General features: G+C 38.5%; 1 protein-coding gene across 4 annotated transcripts in view; it reads left to right on the plus strand.

Moving 5' to 3' along the window:
* UBTD2 (ubiquitin domain containing 2) overlaps positions 1 to 20,064 on the plus strand; it is a 66,890-nt gene that overhangs the window by 37,867 nt on the left and 8,959 nt on the right. For all 4 annotated transcript variants that reach the window (XM_039460688.2, XM_039460690.2, XM_074390505.1 and 1 more), the window contains exon 2: positions 7,023 to 7,259. In XM_039460688.2, coding sequence (XP_039316622.1) covers positions 7,023 to 7,259 — 237 coding nt within the window. The remainder of the gene's footprint in view (positions 1 to 7,022; positions 7,260 to 20,064) is intronic.

Below are 20,064 nucleotides of genomic sequence, written 5' to 3' on the forward strand. Positions count from 1 at the left end.
CATGATTCGCCCACCTCAGCCTCCCAAAGTGTTGGGATTACAGGCGTGAGCCACAGCACCCGGCCTGTATTTTGTATCTTATTACTTTATGGTACTTGTGGATTTTTCCTGAGCCCCATGTATGGGGCTCAGGAAAACTCTGACCAACATGATGAAACCCTGTCTCTACTAAAAATACCATGTATATATATATATATACACCATATGTATATCTATGTATGGTATTTTATATGTAATATCTATATATAATACTATTTTATATGTATAAATACTATTTTATATTATATAAAATTATATATAAATATATAAAATATATATATTTAAATATATATAGCATTTTAGTACTATTTTATATTAAAATTTTTATTTAAATTTTATACATTTTTATATTAAATCTTTTTTTTTTTTGAGCTGGACTTTCGCTCTTGTTACCCAGGCTGGAGTGCAATGGCGCGATCTCGGCTCACCGCAACCTCCGCCTCCTGGGTTCAGGCAATTCTCCTGCCTCAGCCTCCTGAGTAGCTGGGATTACAGGCACGCGCCACCATGCCCAGCTAATTTTTTGTATTTTTAATAGAGACGGGGTTTCACCATGTTGACCAGGATGGTCTCAATCTCTTGACCTTGTGATCCACCCGCCACGGCCTCCCAAAGTGCTGGGATTCCAAGCGTGAGCCACCGCGCCCGGCAAGTCTTTATGTAATATAAAATAGTACTAAAATGCTATATATAGAATATTTTTATATATATAGTATTTTTTAGTAGTATTTAGCATATATATATAGTATTTTTAGTAGAGACAGAGTTTTATATATTTTTATGATAGAGACAGGGTCTTAATATGCTGCCAGGCTGACCTTGAACTCCTTGGCTCAAGTGATCGACAGATCCAAAGTGCTGGGATTGCAGGCATGAGCTACCACACCCAACTGCCTAGGCCAACATATTCTTAGTCCCAATTTTATATTATATCATCTTTCTCAATAAAGTTGTGTTTTGGGGTGGGGAGGACTTAAGTGTGTGCTTTCATAATACTTTTAATAAGACTCATCCATTAAGAAAACTCTTTTAAGATCTGAGAGCTATAGTAAAAAAGCAGTGGGGTCGGGGGTGGCCTTTGAACGTACTGTGTTGCAGTAGGCTTTACAAATGGTGCCCGTTTGTATGCTCGGATCATTGTTAAGTGGACTTCCGCTCTGAGGATTAGGGCCAGGAAGTCATTATGAAATTATGTTAATTTTTCCTCCCCCAATAAAGCCACCTCAAAAACATTAAAATTATGTAAATGCCTTTAAAATTATTATGCTTCAATTGATAAGCTGTGGGACATAAGCATGGCAGAAGTTCAGTTTATTTCATTTTTAATAAAATTATAGCACTGAAAATGCTGTGTCTAACTTATCTAGGCAGATATTTCTATATGTGATTCTTAATGTCTAGTTTGTTATAGATGCTGAGTACTTATAAGTTGAAAGTGATTGACCATAAAACCACATCACCCCTTTTTATTGTAGGATTCTTCTTTCATCATCATGGTGTTTCTACAACATGGATTAGGTGGTAGATTGGATGGCTCTAAGGAGCTGGTGTTTCTCCTTTGTGAGGTTTTCCTTTGTCCAGTCAACCATTCTGTTGGCCATAATGAAGCCCATGGATAGATCAGTTCTGTAGAAAAACAGTTCAGCATACTCTTTATTTAGAGTGAATTTTCATTATTGGATTGTTACATTTCAAAAAAAAAAAAAAAAAAAAGCAACCTGGTAAAACATGGAGAGGTATAATGGAAAGAGAGATCAGGACTTTGGGTTTTTTGGTTTTGGGGTTTTGGGGTTTTTTTGTTTTTTTTGTTTTTTTTTTTTTGAGTTGGAATCTTGCTCTGTCGCCCAGGCTGGAATGCAGTGGCTCGATCTTGGCTCACTGCAACCTTTGCCTCCCTAGTTCAAGGGATTCTCCTACCTAAGCCTTCTGAGTAAGTGGGATTACAGGTGCCCGTCGTCACACCTGGCTAATTTTTGTATTTTTGATTGAGATGGGATTTCATCAGTCCAGGCATGGTGGCTCATGCCTGTAATCCCAGCACTTTGGGAGGTGGGTAGCTCACCTGAGGTCAGGAGTTCAAGACCAGCCTGACCAACATGGTAAAACCCTGTCTCTACTAAAAATACAATAGCACTGTGCTCATGGTGAGATCTGGACTTTGAATTTGAATTTGGGCTTGTGAGTTCTAGTATAGGCTCATTATTTTAAGTCATCCTTGTTAAATCTTAGTTTCCTTTCTGACAGTAATGTTGGATTGTACAATCTAAGGTCTCTTCTACCTTTAAGAGCAGATTTTGGATATGGTATTGATTGTTGGCATTTTAGGCATTTTAATTCCCATATCCCTATTTTTATTTTGGCAGTTAGTTGCTTTAGATAAATGTAATATATGTATTATGCATGTATGTATATATGTGTACAGATAGTGCATTCTAAATTTATGTGAATATTTGCGAGTGTCCTTTTAGATTAGCACTGTCTATTACGGAAGAGTTCTAATATTCCATTTTTTCCCTCATGCTATTGGCTTAGGGGAATTGATGCTTTCAGTTTTTCAACCTGTTAAAGCTGTTACTTGAATCATATCTTTATATTTTTACCTTATCCATGCATTATGGCGTCTTCTTTCTTCATTTGAAGAGTCCCATCATTAAATTAAGGTTTTCAAAGAGGAACCCAAAACAGGAAAACAATTACAATCATAGTTAACTTCAAAAATGATTATTTTTTACCAATAAAATGTGAAAAACAGTTTTTGGTAAAATGCTTTAAATTATGTAGTAAAAATACTTAAAAGTATGTGTTATTTAGATCTGAGAAACAAGCCTTGGGTTTTCTGTGTGTTACATCTATTTATTTGCCACAGAGTGGGAAGAAATGTATAAAGATTACAAGGAAAGATAAAGAGTGGGTGAATATGATTAAGAGGCTTCTGAGAAAAAGATGACTTTTGGGTACATTTTGAAAGAAGTGGTAAATGTGGATTGATGGGGAAAGGATATTTTCTGAAATAGATTGTGTTTTTTTTTAATTAAGTTGCTTTATTAATTTTTTATTTATCATATGCTAATCTGTAGAAAACTAAAGATGGTTGTTGCCTGCAGTTTAAGGATAGAGAAACAGAAATGTGGGGAATGAAAGATGTTTCCTGTCTTTAAATTCGTCACTTATAAGAGCGTGATATCTAGTCCTGTGTACTATGAATGATACCAAGCATCTCTCTTTTGGTATCAGCAGTCAGAAAATGTGTGAAACAGATAAAACTGATAAGAGCATAAAATGAAATCCAGTTTAGTATTTATATTCCATATCTTATAAAAAATCTTTAGCTTGGTACAAACTTGAGGTACTTAGCTGCCAGCCTGAGAACTATGTCCAAGTACTGCATTTTCAGAAATACAGGTTTGTGATACCACCTGAAATCAAAGGATAAGATTTGGTGAACAAATGCCTAGAAAGTGTACTCTGATAAAGGCACAGAAAGTGCATGGCAGTCATAGGACAGTTCTTTAACATTTAAGGAAGGGACTTGGAAATTATGAAAAGAAAAAAGCCTGTATATTTTTGCCAAAGGGCTTAAAGACATTCATACAGTGCCTCCAAGTTCATTTTTATCTATTGAGCAAACCCTTGTTTGCAGTTTGATTGTCTGTCACTCATTATGAGTGCTTTGTGAGTATGAACTTAAGTCCTCTTAACCCTAAATATTTTCATGTTTTCATGAGAGGATAGTTCAAATGCTTTTGCTGAATGCTAATTTTTTTCCCAATTATTTATTTAACAAAAGTTAGTCATTTAGTTTAATATGAAGCTTGAAACTTCAGATTTTGTAGTGAAAATTCTGCACTGCTCTGTGGTTTCACTAAAGTAATTATGTTCCAAAGATTTAATCATTTTAACAATGGACATTCCATAGACAGATACTCTATATTATGTATGTTTATAATACAGGTAGAAATAGGCAAACAAAGGTAGTCTTCCTTCATGTCACAAACATTTATTTTGTCTTTTGCAGAATAATAACTGTGAAGCTTTTGACAGCATGTAGATTTGAAAATGCATTTGGGGCCTGTCATGGTGCTGTAATACCAGCACTTTGGGAGGCTGAGGCAGAAGGATCATCTGAGGTCCAGAGTTTGAGACCAGCCTGGGCAACAGAGCAAGACTCTGTCTCAAATAAATAGTTTGATAGGTAGACAGACAGACAGACAGACAGACAGACAGATAGATAGATAGCAATTGCATTTGGAAAGATTTTCCTTAAGCAACATAAATGCATCATCTATTCTTTCTGTGGGACTTTGTTCTATGCCAAATAGAAAGAGGTAAAATGAACCTACTTCACATTTGTAAGGAAGGTGTTTTACAGTTTTTCCAAGGTACTTTGTACCCTTATTATGATTGTTTTTCTGTTAGGTTTCTCTTTTCAAGGGCCTCTTCCTTTCATTTGCTTTAGTTTTAGGTCCTGAGATTGTAGATTAGGTCCTGAGATTTGTTGTTTTTGCCCGTGCTTTGTGATTCTCTCAGAATGACAGGAAAAATTATACTAAGTTATCGCTCATGGATTTAATACATATGCGATCAGATAATTCTGTAGGAATAAGTAGGAAAAAAAGAAAAAAGAAATACTCAGGTAGACCAAAAACTTCATTTAGATAGAATCTTACTGAATCTGCCTGCTTATTGTGCCATCTTCCTCCTCCTGGTCAGTAAGCTGAGTGTTGTCCATAAACTGTCTCTAACTCATCTAAACGATAATGTAGCAGAAAATAAAGGCTACCTTGCATTCCATCATATTGGTGCAATCAGTGGGTTGTGGTTATCGACACTTTCTGAACATCTTTTAGGGAATTATGCTCTAGCTGCATAATCTGTATTATTTGGAAGAAGCAGAGAAAAAATCATTAGTATAGACCGTGATAATTCAAATGTTTCTCACACTTGAATTAAATATAATAGACACTTGTAGGGTTACTCCCAGTGGACACTCAGTACATATTTGTTGATTAAGTAAGTTAGATTTGGTTTCCAGCTCTGCTACTTTAATGGATGAGTTTCCTACTCTGCTTTACCACCCGTTTAGAACTCACCTGTTTTGCATTTAACTAGGACAAGTTAGAAGGCAAAAAGTATTTGAGTTAATGCTGAGCGTTTTAAGTGGAAAACAGCTGGTGGTAGTATGGTATGCCACCCTGAAAGGGAGAGGACAGAAGAGACTTGCCTTGGCAGTCTTTGTTGGTCTTATCTGAGAGTGTAGCCTGGAGAGAGTACAGATAGCCCAACGTCTGGAGTCATTTTATTTTCTGTTTTGCATAGCCCAAATTTCATTTGGCCCTGGGCCAATGAGAGAATTGTCAATTTCGTGGATGCTTTAGAACCAATTTGAGAGTGGTTTCTTTAAAACTGGTATTCTTTCTGCAATTAAATATAGAACATTGAATTTTGACACATACCCTCTCTTCTTCCCACCTGCTCTGTCATTTTATTTCCCACCCACTCTTTTCCAACACTCTTATCTTTTCATCCAGCTTCAATTTTCTTTTTATCTTCTATCCCATCTATCAAACTATTTCCTATCTATAGCACTGTATAATGTTACAGAGCCATAACTAAGAATAGCTCTGTAGGTCAGTATGACCTGTGGAAATAGATCACAGATAATACACCAGGTAGGTATCTGGATGCAAGGATGTTGTATCAGACTTGTTCTACCACCACCACTACTACTACTACTACTACTACTACAATGATGACGACGAGGTAACATTCTCTAAGGGGATATGCTGCGCTTGTCTCTGTTTTCTTCTCTTGGGTTGAAACTAGGTTAGGGTATTGTAGTTCTGTTCCTTGTGGTTGGGAGCTAATCCCTTGGCCTAGAATCAAGGATTATCTCTTTTATTCCCAGTTCCTCAAAAAAAGTAAAGTGCTGATTCTACCCTTTGTAAATTAGTTCCTGTTCGAGTTACAGAGAAAGGTATTTACAGTTACTTGAGTAAAGTCCAGAGAGGAGAATGCTAGAGGAAGTATTCCCGCAATCAGTTTGTTCATGATTCTGATTGTTTGGCTTTTCTTTCTCTGGACACTGAAAAGCAGTCTTTTGCCTCTTTGGATTTTCTCAGTTCCTGCTTCCTGGTTTCATGTGTCTAAGCTACAGTTGCCATTTGGCTTTCCCAGTGTATCTTGCCTCTCTTGTATGGTGTCTCTTGACTCTCATATCTTGCTATTATAGTCTGAAGAAACACTTATCTTCTCGGCAGTTCTTTTAAAATGAACAAAATTTTATTGTATTTAAAAAAAATTTTTTTAGAGCAGTTTTAGGTTCATAACAGAATTAAGAGGAAGGTACAGAGATTTCCCATATACTCCCTGTACCCACACACACATAGCCTCCTTTCTCCGATTATCAGCATCCTCCACCAGAGTGGTGCATTCGTTACAACTATAATTCACTGTATGTTTTTGTTTTGTTTTGTGTGAGATGGGGTCTCACTCTCGCCCAGGCTGGAGTGCAGTGGCGTGATCATGGCTCGCTGCAAACACAACCTCCCAGGCCCAAGTGAACGTCCCACCTCAGCCTCCTGAGTAGCTGGAACCACAGGCACATGCCAACACGCCAGGCTAATTTTTGTGTTTTTTGTAGAGATGGGGGTAGTCTCACGATGTTGCCCAGGCTAGCCTTGAACTCCTGGATTCAAGCTATCCTTCCACCTCAGCCTGTAATTCTTTGTAATGATCCTGTAGAGAGGATGTACTGGGTGGAAAAGAGCTACCAATTTGTTTTGCTCAGAGGCGTCTAATGTCTCTGTTCACTTTTGTAGTTCCAGAATATGTTAAGAGGAATTTTAGAATGCACACATTAGCTAGCAGGCAAATTTCTGGCTGTAATTTTGATGAAATAATCCAAAAGAGGGAATGACCAGATAACTTTTGATACATACTTTATAAGTTTTGGTTTTGATGTCATCTTTTATTTTTCTTCTCAGTTGCTCTAGGTCGTAACCAGCCTTTGAAAAAGGAGAAACCAAAATGGAAAAGCGATTATCCTATGACAGATGGCCAACTGCGCAGCAAGAGGGATGAATTCTGGGATACCGCACCAGCTTTTGAAGGCCGAAAAGAGATTTGGGATGCCTTGAAGGCTGCTGCACTTGCTTTTGAGAGCAATGATCATGAACTGGCACAAGCAATCATCGATGGTGCAAACATAACATTACCACATGGTAGGTTTGGTGTTCCTCAAGGACGGAGGGAGTGTAATCAGCTTTGTTTCTGATAACAAGAAACCAAATGGGAGAGTTTTTCCTTGCTATAAATTATTCTACCTTTTTTTTTTAAATATAGCAAGGAATAGCATTCCTCTTTTTTTCTTGTACGTCTTTCAGCTGGAGACAGGTTTTACTTTGTGTGTTTGTATTTTTTTTTTTTAAATATATCTTAATCTTAGAAAAGAACTGTTTGAGCATCTCAAAAGTTTCCATGTAACCTAGTTCTCCATGAAGACCTCTTCTCTCCACCCTACCACCCCCACTTTACCAGCCCCATCCCACTGTCAGACTGTTCGAGCTTCTACTTCACCGGTTTCCTTCTACCAGCACTAGAGATAGAGTCTCAGTTTAGATTTTATAAGCTGTAGAGACTCAGAGGATGCTCCGTTTAGTCATTACATTTTCTCATCAAGCCTATTTTTGGCATAATAATGTAGAAGTTAGATCCACATGTAAAAACAGTTTGCCATTATTGTAGCCCTTTTCTGTTTTGTGTAGGAATGTGACTCTTTTTTAGGATAACCATAAGCTTTGAATGTTTCTGGGGATGCACACATGCTGGTTCCATGTACAGCTGGTTCCATGTACAGTTTGTTTGATCTCCTTGATGAGAAACACATGAAGAAGTTTCATGCCATATTGAGATTTAGGTGTTAATTTTGTATTTATATATATATATATATATATTTTTTAATTTCTGTATTAATATTCTCAGTATTCTCTCTAGTTTTTCAAGTTAATATTTTTCAGGATTGTCTTTTCAGATCTTTCATTTATTTCTATTTATTTCTTTCATTTATTTCTATTCATTATTATACCATCATTTTTTTAATTCCCAGTATCTCCCTTTATCAGCACTCTTAGAGGAACAGTGATTTTTCACTATCTAATTATCTGCTTTATGTCCTTTCACTCTATGTCAAATAAAAGATTTTTATTTATTTATTTATTCATTTATTTATTTATTCGAGATGGAGTTTCACTCTTGTTACCCAGGTTGGAGTGCAATGGCACGATCTCGGCTCACTGCAACCTCCACCTCCTGGGTTCAAGCAATTCTCCTGCCTCAGCCTCCCAAGTAGCTGGGACTACAGGCGCGTACCACCATCCCCAGCTAATTTTTGTATTTTTAGTAGAGACGGGGTTTCACCTTGTTGACCAGGATGGTCTCAATCTCTTGACCTCGTGATCCACCCGCCTTGGCCTCTCAAAATGCTGGGATTATAGGCGTGAGCCACCGCACCCGGCCTTATTTTGTTTTTTATTCCTTTTTTTTTTTTTTTTTTTTTTTTTTTGAGGCATAGTCTTGCTCCGTCGCCCAGAAGTCTGGAGTGCGGTGGTACACTTGGCTCACTGCGACCTCCACCCCTCAGGTTCAAGTGATTCTCATGCCTCAGTCTTGCCACGATGCCTAGCTAATTTTTGTATTTTTTGTAGAGACAGGGTTTCATCACGTTGGCCAGGCTGGTCTCAGCTCCTGACCTTAGGTGATCCTTAAGAGACAGGTCTCACTCTGTCACCCAGGCCAGAGTGCAGTGGCATGATCATGGCTCATTACAGCCTTAACCTCCCAGGCTTAAGAGATCCTCCTACTTCAGTCTCCCAAGTACTTGGGAGTACAAGTGTGCATCACCATGACTGGCTACTTTTTTTTTCCTTTGAGAGGCATGGTCTCACTGTGTTGCCCAGGCTGTTCTCAAACTCCTGGGTTAAAGCTGTCCTCCTGCCTTGGCATCCCAAAGTACCGAGGTTACAGGCATGAGCCACTATGCCTAGCCAAAAGATATTTAACTTACTGTATATTTGCCAGATTCCAAATCACCATTAATTTCCTGATTAATTGTGCTTCCAAGAAACATTCCTTTTTTTATCGCTGTCTGTTCTTTATTATGAAAGATTATTAGCATAAGCTTGTTACTAATATTATTGAGCACCCACTGATCACTTTTTCTATATATATGCAAAAGTGAACCCTCCTATGTTTGAAAAATTTATAATAGAATGCCATTTTTAGTATGACTTTTTTTTTTTTTTTTTTTTTTTTTTTGAGACAGGGTCTCACTTGCTTGCCCAGGCTAGAGTGCACTGGTGTCATCTTGTCTCACTGTAACTTCCACCTCCCAGGTTCAAGTAGTTCTCAAGCAATGCCTCAGCCTCCCAAGTAGCTGGGATTATAGGCATGCATCATGATGCCAGGCCAGTTTTTGTATTTTTTTTTTTTTTTTTTTTTGGTAGAGACAGGGTTTCACCATGTTGGCCAGGCTGGTCTCAAACTCCTTGCCTCAAGCTATCTGCCCGACTTGGCCTCTCAAAGTGCTGGGATTACAAGCGTGAGCCACTGCACCTGGCCTCAGTATGACTATTTTAGTCCCAGTTTTCATGGACAGTGTCTAAATTCTTAATGTGATTATGGGTTGGGAGGTGGTGGGCATCATCTTAGTCCATTTACCTTTTTCAGTTCTGTAATTATAGTCTTCGTATACCACCTTTATATAATATAAAGGGACAGGGTCTTCCTTTCCAAGTAGTTTTATCATCCTTCTCTTTTTGATGTCTATATCCTCTGTTTTTCAAGGAGAATATATGTTGTAGAGACCTTCATGTGGGCAGAAGAAGAGTCATGTATGTGTGATTGCGTTAAGGTGGAAGAAGCCTGAGATCCAGAATGTTAGAACTTTGAATTTCTTACTTTGTACTTATAATTACCTATCGGAAAACCTTGTTGCATTCTGTGTATTGTAGCCTTGTTTAAAGTAACTGTTGAATGTAAGGCAGGGGCTCATGCATGCCCTATTGGATGTGGGCTCAAATCACTAACTACCCAAGTCCCTCATTTCTGCTTATCTATGTAAACTGCCAAGAAAAGTAATGTTCCCAGCAGCCCTACCTACCAACAGATCAGGGAGAATTACTCTCAGAAATTCAAGAATTACTGGATGAGCCTCTGTTCCCTTTTCTATGTTTAAGGAATATTTTCTGCATAAGCATGGAAGAATCAAGCCAATGTCTGAGCTTTTCTCTTTCAAAGCTCTGTGATAACTTTCTGGGTATTTATATTGTCATTGGTACCCTTGGTTGAATTCTTTTGTTGATATCTGAAACTTGTCAGTATTTCTCGGCCCTTATGTTTTGTCATGTACTGTAACTATAAACATCAGTTTATAACTAGGCTATTGTATGCTGTTACCTAGATTGGCTCAGTGGTATTGCTGAAATTCTCTCCATCTTTTTTGTGTAATTGCATGTTTGAAATTTAACTTTGGGCACATTATGTTGTGCTACCCCTTAAATACCCCAAAGTACTTTATATTTTAAGTTTAAAGTATTGCATAGACTTGACTATTATTTAGTTCAGGCTTTGATATCAGATCTGGTCTTACTTCTGTCCCTACTGTATTACTTGCAGTTAAGTGACTTTGGGCAATTCACATCTTCTGTAAGCTTCAATTTTCTTATCTGTAAAATGTGGATAATTAGTTACCTCATGGGATGGTTATGTTGATTAAATATAATAATAATACATGTAAGTTGTTGGCCAGAGTGCTGGGTATCCAAAAAGCACTTAATAAATAGTAGTGCTGGTGATTTTATTTAAAAAACTCTGACATTAACAAGTAAATTCCCTGTTTCCTGCACCAATATTCTGAACTATAGATTTTGATCATTTTCTAGATTATCTTTTTTTTTTTTGAAGAGTTTCACTTTTGTTACCCAGGGTGGAGAACAAAATAACATTATACTTTTTAATTATCTTCCTCTGTTAATAACAACAGTAAGTCTTCAGGTTATTCTCAAGTGGCAATGAGGAGAGTAAGAGGGAACTTATCATAACTACCTGTTAATTTTCTGTATACACATAAGGTATATTTTCATTCTGGAAATTGACTCATATTGAGAATGGTGTGCATATATACTGTGGAAAAAGCTCCCCATGTGATTTTGATACCTGGTACCCCTTTCACAGTTTTCCTGCCCTGTATGAGCTTTATTTTTCAGGATTTGCACATCATGTTGTTATTCATTGTACATTTCTTTTTTTTTTTTTTTGAGACGGAGTTTCGCTCTTGTTACCCAGGCTGGAGTGCAATGGCGCGATCTCGGCTCACTGCAACCTCTGCCTCTTGGGTTCAAGCAATTCTCCTGCCTCAGCCTCCCTAGTAGCTGGGACTACAGGCATGTGCCACTATGCCCAGCTAATTTTTGTATTTTTAGTAGAGACGGGGTTTCACCATGTTGACCAGGATGGTCTCGATCTCTTGACCTCGTGATCCACCCGCCTCGGCCTCCCAAAGTGCTGGGATTACAGGCGTGAGCCACCGCACCCGGCCATTGTACATTTCTTAAAGAGCTTATTTCTTTTTGTTCATTGATTGCTATTTTGTTACCTAGAAATCCTAAAATCCTAAAAGTATTCTTTTTTTTTTTTTTTTTTTTTTTGAGATGGAATCTCACCCTGTTTCCCAGGCTGGAGTGCAGAGATGCAATCTTAGCTCACTGCAGCCTCTGCCTCCTGGGTTCAAGGGATTCTCCTGCCTCAGACTCCTGAATAGCTGGGATTATAGGCACATGCCACCATGCCCGGCTAATTTTTGTATTTTGAGTTGATACAGGGTTTCACCATGTTGGCCAGGCTGGTCTCGATTTCCTGACCTCATGCTGCTCCTGCCTCCTTAAGTGTTGGGATTATAGGTGTGAGCCACCGTACCTGGCCAAAACATTCTTTAATAGTACTTTACCAGTGACACCAGGTTATAGATGAGCAATTTGCCAAATTAGCATAAACAGGATAAGAAAAAACAAGTAGTTATTTACACTTTTCACAGTTTGCTGCATAGTGAATAGTGTACTATTCAATAATTTTCAGTGAAAGCTTATTCAGAAACTATTTTGTAAAGATGGACACTTAATGCTTTCTGTAATTACAATATAGAAGATTTAAAAGGATTTTAGAAATTACCTACTCCCAGGCCGGGCGCAGTGGCTCAAGCCTGTAATCCCAGCACTTTGGGAGGCCGAGGCAGGTGGATCACAAGATCAAGAGATCAAGACCATCCTGGTCAACATGGTGAAACCCCGTCTCTACTAAAAATACAAAAAATTAGCTGGCCATGGTGGCACGTGCCTATAATCCCAGCTACTGGGGAGGCCGAGGCAGGAGAATTGCTTGAACCCAGGAAGTAGAGGTTGCAGTGAGCTGAGACCATGTCATTGCACTCCAGCCTGGGTAACAGGGGGAGACTCCGTCTCAAAAATAAAAATGCAAGCCTTCTGAGTCAGTTAGAAAAGTCGGGAGCAAAGACATTTATTCCTATAGGCTTTGGAAGAGACCCATAGTGCTACAAAAACCTTGGAGTTCTAGAACATTGCCCCCTTCTTTCATTTTGGGAGAATGGTTTTCTTTTTTTTTTTTTTTTTTTTTGAGACGGAGTTTCACTCTTGTTACCCAGGCTGGAGTGCAATGGCGCGATCTCGGCTCACCGCAACCTCCGCCTCCTGGGTTCAGGCAATTCTCCTGCCTCAGCCTCCTGAGTAGCTGGGATTACAGGCACACGCCACCATGCCCAGCTAATTTTTTGTATTTTTAGTAGAGACGGGGTTTCACCATGTTGACCAGGTTGGTCTCGATCTCTCGACTTTGTGATCCACCCGCCTCGGCCTCCCAAAGTGCTGGGATTACAGGCTTGAGCCACCGCGCCCGGCAAGGGAGAATGGTTTTCTATACCAGATTTTCAATGTGATCTAAATATTAAATTAGTTAACTTTATCAAGATATATTAAAGTAATACTAAACAGCACATGTTTAAAGTGGACAATTTAATCAGCTTTGACATATATATGCTTGTAAAACTATCACCACAGTCAAGATAACAAATATTTCCACACCCTTGCACACATTCATTTTTAACTCTTACAGACCTGTCCATGTAGTGATGCAAGTCTCACGTGGTAAAAATTTTTAACACTGAACTACAGTCTTAAGGGAGTAAGAGCACAGAGGTATTAACAGTGAGGCCTTTAAATGCTTTAAAAAAAAGTCTTTCTAACTTGAAAGACAGCTTAAAAAAGAGTATAAAGCATTCGACCTAATGATATTTAGTAAAGGTATTTTTACTTGTCATCTAATTTTTCTAATTTTCTAGTGGGATATTTTGAGGCATAATTTAAAATAATCATAGAAGAAAACAGTTAACCAAGGAAAATAGAATATCTGAGTCAATCAGCTAGATAAAAGATAGCTAAAAACAACTTCAGAAAATTATATATGAAATCAGAACAGAAGGTGGAGACTTGGCAGCTTTCTTCCTACCATGGGTAGCTCTCAGGGCTTCCTGGCCTGGGGAAATGATGCCCTGGCACTTACTTAGCCTGGTGGCCATCTGTCTCTGCTGTGACATGAAGCCTACAATAGGTTTGTGAAAAGGAAAAAAACAAAACAAAACAAAAAACTGCCCTTCCACAGAGAATATTAGGTGAGTAATGCGAGCAATCCTGGCTAGAACTTTATTAAAACTAGTAATTGCTAAATGAATTGCACCCTTGGTGGCCAGTGGATGGTGATTAAAACCTTTTATAAATTGCAAATACAAAGGTAGCTGAAAGTGATTTTAGAAAACTAGAAAGATCCCTATGGTGTCAACTTTTAGAGTGTTCCTTACCTTTTGTGTTTAAACATACTGGGTTTCTTGAAGCAAACCTCTCTGTATTACCCCATTTTCACACTGCTGTAAAGAACTGCCTGAGACTAGGTAATTATAAAGAAAAGAGGTTTAATTGACGCAGTTCCTCAGGGCTGGGGAGGCCTTAGGAAACTTACAATCATGATGGAAGGCAAAGCGGAAGTAAGACTTTCATATGGCAGCAGGAGAGAGACAAGTGAGGAGCAAAGGGAGAAGAGGCCCTTATAAAACCATCAAATCTTGGCTGGGCACGGTGGCTCACACTGTAATCCCAACACTTTGGGAGACTGAGACAGGCAGATCACTTGAAGTCAGGAGTTTGGGACTAGCCTGGCCAACATGGTGAAATCCCATCTCTACTTAAAATACAAAAATTGGCCAGATACAGTGGCACACGCCTATAATCTCAGGAGGCTGAGGCATGAGAAATGCTTGAAACTGGGAGGCAGAGGTTAGAGTGAGCCAAGATTGTGCCACCGCATCCCAGCCTGGGCAACAGAGTGAGACTCTGTCTCAAAAAGAAAGAAAAACATCAGATCTTGTGAGAACTCACTCATTCTTATGAGAACAGCATGGGGGAAGCTGCCTGCATGATCCAGTCACCTCCCACCAGCTCTCTCCCTAGACAAATGGGGTTTATGGGGATTATAATTCAAGATGAGATTTGTGCGGGAACACAGCCAAACCATGTCGCTCTCCATCGTTTTTATCACACATTCCTCTTAAATACTGTAGATGAGACAGCCTCATACCACTGCAACTCCTCAGTCACCACCATTTTTTTTTTGCACCAACTTGGGTTCATCTTCCATTTCCTTCTTTAAGCTGTCGTAAACATCGTTAGCAAATATGTCGTTGGGCTTCACTGGGCACTGTTGGTTTCTTGCCCCTTGTGATTCATTTCTGGCCTTTTATTTCCTTCCAAGTACATTTTCTCCTTCTCATTAACTAATCTGAGAACCAAGCCCTGTATCTCTTGTACACTTGGTCACTTACTAGTTCTGTGACCCTGGACAAAAGTACTTTATCCTACTTCAATTTTTCGATCTGTAAAATGGGTGTAAAATGAGTATAATAGACTTACCTTGAAGTCCTTTTTAAGTACTACTTTTTTAAGTACTTTTAAAGTACTATCAGATTTCACTATTACTGCCTATTTGGTAATTTTACATCATTGATTTTATATTCAATATTGATTTATATATTTTATATACTTCAACAAGGCGCTATGGTGTTCTCTATTTAACTTGTAATTATTCTTATTTCCATATCACTCCCTATTTCTTGAGATGCCCTTCACTGCTATTCTGTGTCTTTAAAGTCGTGCCCAGAACACACCATTTTTATACAGAATTCCTCCATGTCAGCTCTACCAACTCTAGTCACTTTTCTGTTCTGCAATGTCTCAGCACCTGTGTTTCATTTTCATTGTATCCATTTGTACTGTAATCTGTGATGGATATGTATATGCTCCGGGGGGTCAGGGACAGTCTTGGCTCTCTTATAACCTTCTCTCCTCAGTGCCAGTGACATGCCCTACACACTTCAAGATAATCAGTAAATGTCTATGCAGTGACTCTAGAATGTAAGAATTGTTTCCAATTTCCTTATTAGGTCCTAAAGAGGTTGTGTGGTAGAAACCACTACTAACAGAGTGGTTTGTCTTTAGTAGAGATTTGGGCTTCTTAAATGGTAGAGGACTGGGAATATGTTGCTCAAAAGAGTCTGGGCCACAAAGGAGCCAGTCTGCTCTGAATAGGTAATTGTGAGGTAGTAGTCGGTTATGGAGTACAATGTAAAACATTACTTTTATTGATACTTTATGACCCCAGATATTTAATTCAGGAATAGGGTAACCCATAAACCTACAGACTTAAAATGAAATTAAATCATATTTAAGTAAATGGTATGGATTTTTCCCTTATTTGTTTTAGAGTGGTTTTGGGTTCACAGCAAAATTAAGTGGAAGAAACAGATTTCCCATATACCCCCTACTCCCACACATGCATAGCCTTCCCCAGTATCAATATTCACCATCAGAGTAGTGCATTTGTTAAATGAACCTACATCGGTGAAACATCATTATCACTCAGAAGTCCATAGTTTACTTCAGGGCTTACTCTTGTTATTGTATATTCTGTGGGATTGAACAACTTTATGTTGGCATGTATCCATCATTAATAGTATCATACAGAGTATTTTCACTGTCCTGAAAAATCCTCTGTGTTCTACCTATTTCTCCCTCCCGCCCTCCTAACATGGCAAACATTGACCTTTTTTATTGTCTTTATAGTTTTGCCTTTTCCAGAGTGTGAAATAGTTGAGATCGTATTATATATTATAGCTCTATCACACTGGCATCTTTCACTTACTAATATGTATTTTAAGTTTTCCCTACGTGTTTTCATGACTTACTAGCTCAGTTATTTGTTTATTACTTATTTATACATAGGGTCTCACTCTGTCATCCAGGCTGGAGTATAATGGCCCAGACATAGCTCACTGCAGCCTCAAACTCCAGGGCTTAAGTAATCCTTTCTCCTCAGTCTTCAAGTAGCTGGGACTACGGGCAAGCACCACCATGCCTGGCTAATTTTTTATTTCTTTGGTAGAGGTGGGAACTTGCCATGTTAAAAGTTCAAAATCCAAGCTGGTTTTGAACTCTCAGCCTCAAGCCATCCTCCCACCATAGCCTTCCTAAGCACTGATATTGCAGGCATGAGCCCCTGTGCCCAGCTTCTTTCTGGGATTTTGATTGAGATTTGCATCAAATCTATAGACTAAGCTGGGAAGAACTTGACATCTTGAAAATATTAAGTCTTCCTATCCATAAACATAGACTGTCTCTCTGTTTAGTAATTCTTAATTTTATCAAGGGTTTTTGTTGTTTCATATCTTATACATACTTTGTTAGACTTATACCTAAATATTTTATTTTTGAGGTGCTAATACAAACTGTGTTTTAAATTTCGTATTCTTGTTCATTGCTGGTATATAGGAGAGCAGTTGACTTTTGTATATTAACCTTGTATCTTGTAACCTTGCTATAACTGCTTATTAGTTCTGGTAGCCTTTTATGTTGATTTTTCTTTTTTCTTTTCTTTTTTTTTTTTTTTTTTTTTTTGAGACAGAGTCTTGCTCTTTTGCCAGGTGCCAGGCTGGAGTGCAGTGGCCTCATCTCAGCTCACTGCAACCTCCGCCTCCCGGCTTCCAGCAATTCTCCTGACTCAGCCTCCCGCGTAGCTGGGACTACAGGCGCCTGCCACCACACCCAGCTAATTTTAGTAGAGACAGGGTTTCATTGTGTTGGCCAGGATACTGGTCTGTAGTTTTCTTTGCTTGTAATATTTTGGTATTGAGGTAATGTTGGCCTCCTAGAATGAGTTAGGAAGTTCAGTGCTCCCCGCTTATTTATGGTGGGAAATAGTCTTGGAATGTTCCAAAACCGCCAGTAGATGCTTGAAATTGTGGGTAGTGCTGAACCTGAATGCTGTCAATTGGAACACAATTCTTTTCTTGTCTTCCACCCACAAATGTAATGCCTTTTTCATCTTAACTAATCACTTGTCATGCACTGTGTTTTAACTATTCTGGTTTGAAGTGCCACAGCAAAACTAGCAAGAATTTTTTTCCTTCTTCACAGTTTCACAAATAAATTTGTTCTTCTCTTAAAGGATCTTAGCAACTTGAACATTCTGGCCTTTTTATTTATTTGAGAACCTCCACATTTTCATTTAAAAGAAGTACTTAATGGTTTCTCTTTGGCATATCTAAATTGCCAGCACTGCTACTCTTTTGTTTTAGGGCCATTATTAAAATATGTAAGCATTTTTTGTTCTTTGTTTTTTTGTTTTTTGTTTTTTTGTTTTTTTTTTTTTTGAGACGGAGTTTCACTCGTTACCCAGGCTGGAGTGCAATGGCACGATCTCGGCTCACCGCAACCTCCACCTCCTGGGTTCAAGCAATTCTCCTGCCTCAGCCTCCCGAGTAGCTGGGACTACAGGCGTGCACCACCATGCCCAGCTAATTTTTTGTATTTTAGTAGAGACGGGGTTTCACCATGTTGACCAGGATGGTCTCGATCTCTTGACCTTGTGATCCACCCACCTCAGCCTCCCAAAGTGCTGGGATTACAGGCCTGAGCCACCATGCCCGGCTGTTCTTTGTTTTTTGAGACAGAGTCTTGCTCTGTCACCAGGATGGAGTGCAGTGATGCGATCTTGGCTCACTGCCACCTTCAACTCCCTGGTTCAAGCAATTCTTCTGCTTCGGCCTCCCCAGTAGCTGGGATTACAGGCATGTGCCACCATGCCCAGCTAATTATTGTATTTTTAGTAGAGACACGGTTTCACCATGGTGGCCAGGATGATCTCTATCTCCTGATCTCAAGTGATCCGCCCACCTTGGCCTCCCAAAATGCCACCGCACCCGGACAAATAAGGGTAATTTTAACATAAGCACTGCAATAATGCAACAGTTGATCTGATAACCAAGATGGCTACTAAGTGATTAATGGGCAGATGGTGTATACAGTATGAATACTCTGGACAAAGAGTTGATTCGTGTCCCAAGCTGGATGGAGCAGGATGGCAAGGGATTTTATCATGCTACTCAGAAAGTTATGCAATTTAAAACTTAAGAATTGTGTGATTCTAGATTTTTCCATTTAATATTTTTGGAGCACAGTTGACCAAGAGAAATTGAAACTGCAGAAAGCAAAACTATAAGTAAAGGGTGGAATGATGTATTCCCTTTTCTGTCTAATGAAAAAGATTATAGAGAATTGTTGTAATTTGTTTCTTAAATATTTCATAGAATTTACTGGTGAATCCATCTGGAATTGGTGATTTTCTGTTTTGGAAAGTTATTAATTGATTCAATTTCTTTAATAGATAATAGGCCTATTTGGATTGTTTTGTGTGAGTTTTGGCAGATCGTGTCTTTCAAGGAATTGGTCCATTTTATCTAGGTTATCAAATATATAGGCATAGAGTTCTTCGTAATATTCTTTTAACATCTGTGGGATCTGTAGTGATGTCTTCTCTTTCATTTCTGATACTAGTAATTTGTGTCCTCTTTTTTTTCTCGGTTAGCCTGGGTAGAGGATTATCAGTCTTAGTGATATTTTAAATCGGCTTTTTGTTTTTGTTTTTTCCTTTTTTGTGACAGGGTCTTACTCTGTTGCCCAGGCTGGAGTGAGATCATAGCTCACTATAGCTTCGAACTCCTAGGGGCAGGCAGTCCTCCCACCTCAGCCTCCTAGGTAGCTGGGACTACAGACATGCACCACACCCAGCTAATTTTTGCATTTTTTATGGGTTTTGCCAATGTTACCAGGCTGGTGGAAAACTGGGCTCAAGCAATCTACCCACCTTGGCCTCCCAAAGTTCTGGGATTACAGGCATGAGCCACAGTGCCCAGCCTTGTTCATTTTGTTTATTTATTGATTTTTCCATTTCATTGATTTCTATTTTAGTTGTTTTTTTTTTTTTTCCTTCTGCCTACTTTGGATTTAATTTGGTTTTCTTTTTTTTTTTTTTGGTTTCCCAAGGTGGAAGCTTACTGATTGGTTTTAGATTTTTCTTCTTTAGGCATTATAAATTTACCAATGATCACTGCTTTTCCTGCATCCCCAAATTATAAGTTGTTTTCCTTTAGTTAAAATACATTTTAATTTATCTTGATTTCTTCTTTGATCCCATGTGTTATTTAGAAATGTTTAATATCCATGTATTATGGATTTTCTAGCTACCTTTCTGGAATTGATTTCTAGTTTATTTCCGTTATGGTGTATGAGCAGACATTGTATGATTTCATTTTGTTATGGTGTGTTTTATATTTCAGAATGTGGTTGCTCGGTGAATGTTCCATGTGAATTTAAGAATGTATATTTTGCTATTGTTGAATGAAATAGTTTAAACATGTCCATGGTATTAAATTGATTTATGGTATTGTTGCATTCACATATGTCATTTCTGATTTTCTGCTTGTTACATCTGTCCATTTCTGATTGTAGGGTGTTGAAGGCTTCAACTATAATAGTGGATTCATCTCTTTCTCCTTGTAGTTCTATCAGTTTCTGC

The sequence above is a fragment of the Saimiri boliviensis genome, chromosome 20, assembly GCF_048565385.1.
Source record: "Saimiri boliviensis isolate mSaiBol1 chromosome 20, mSaiBol1.pri, whole genome shotgun sequence".
NCBI lineage: Eukaryota > Metazoa > Chordata > Mammalia > Primates > Cebidae > Saimiri > Saimiri boliviensis.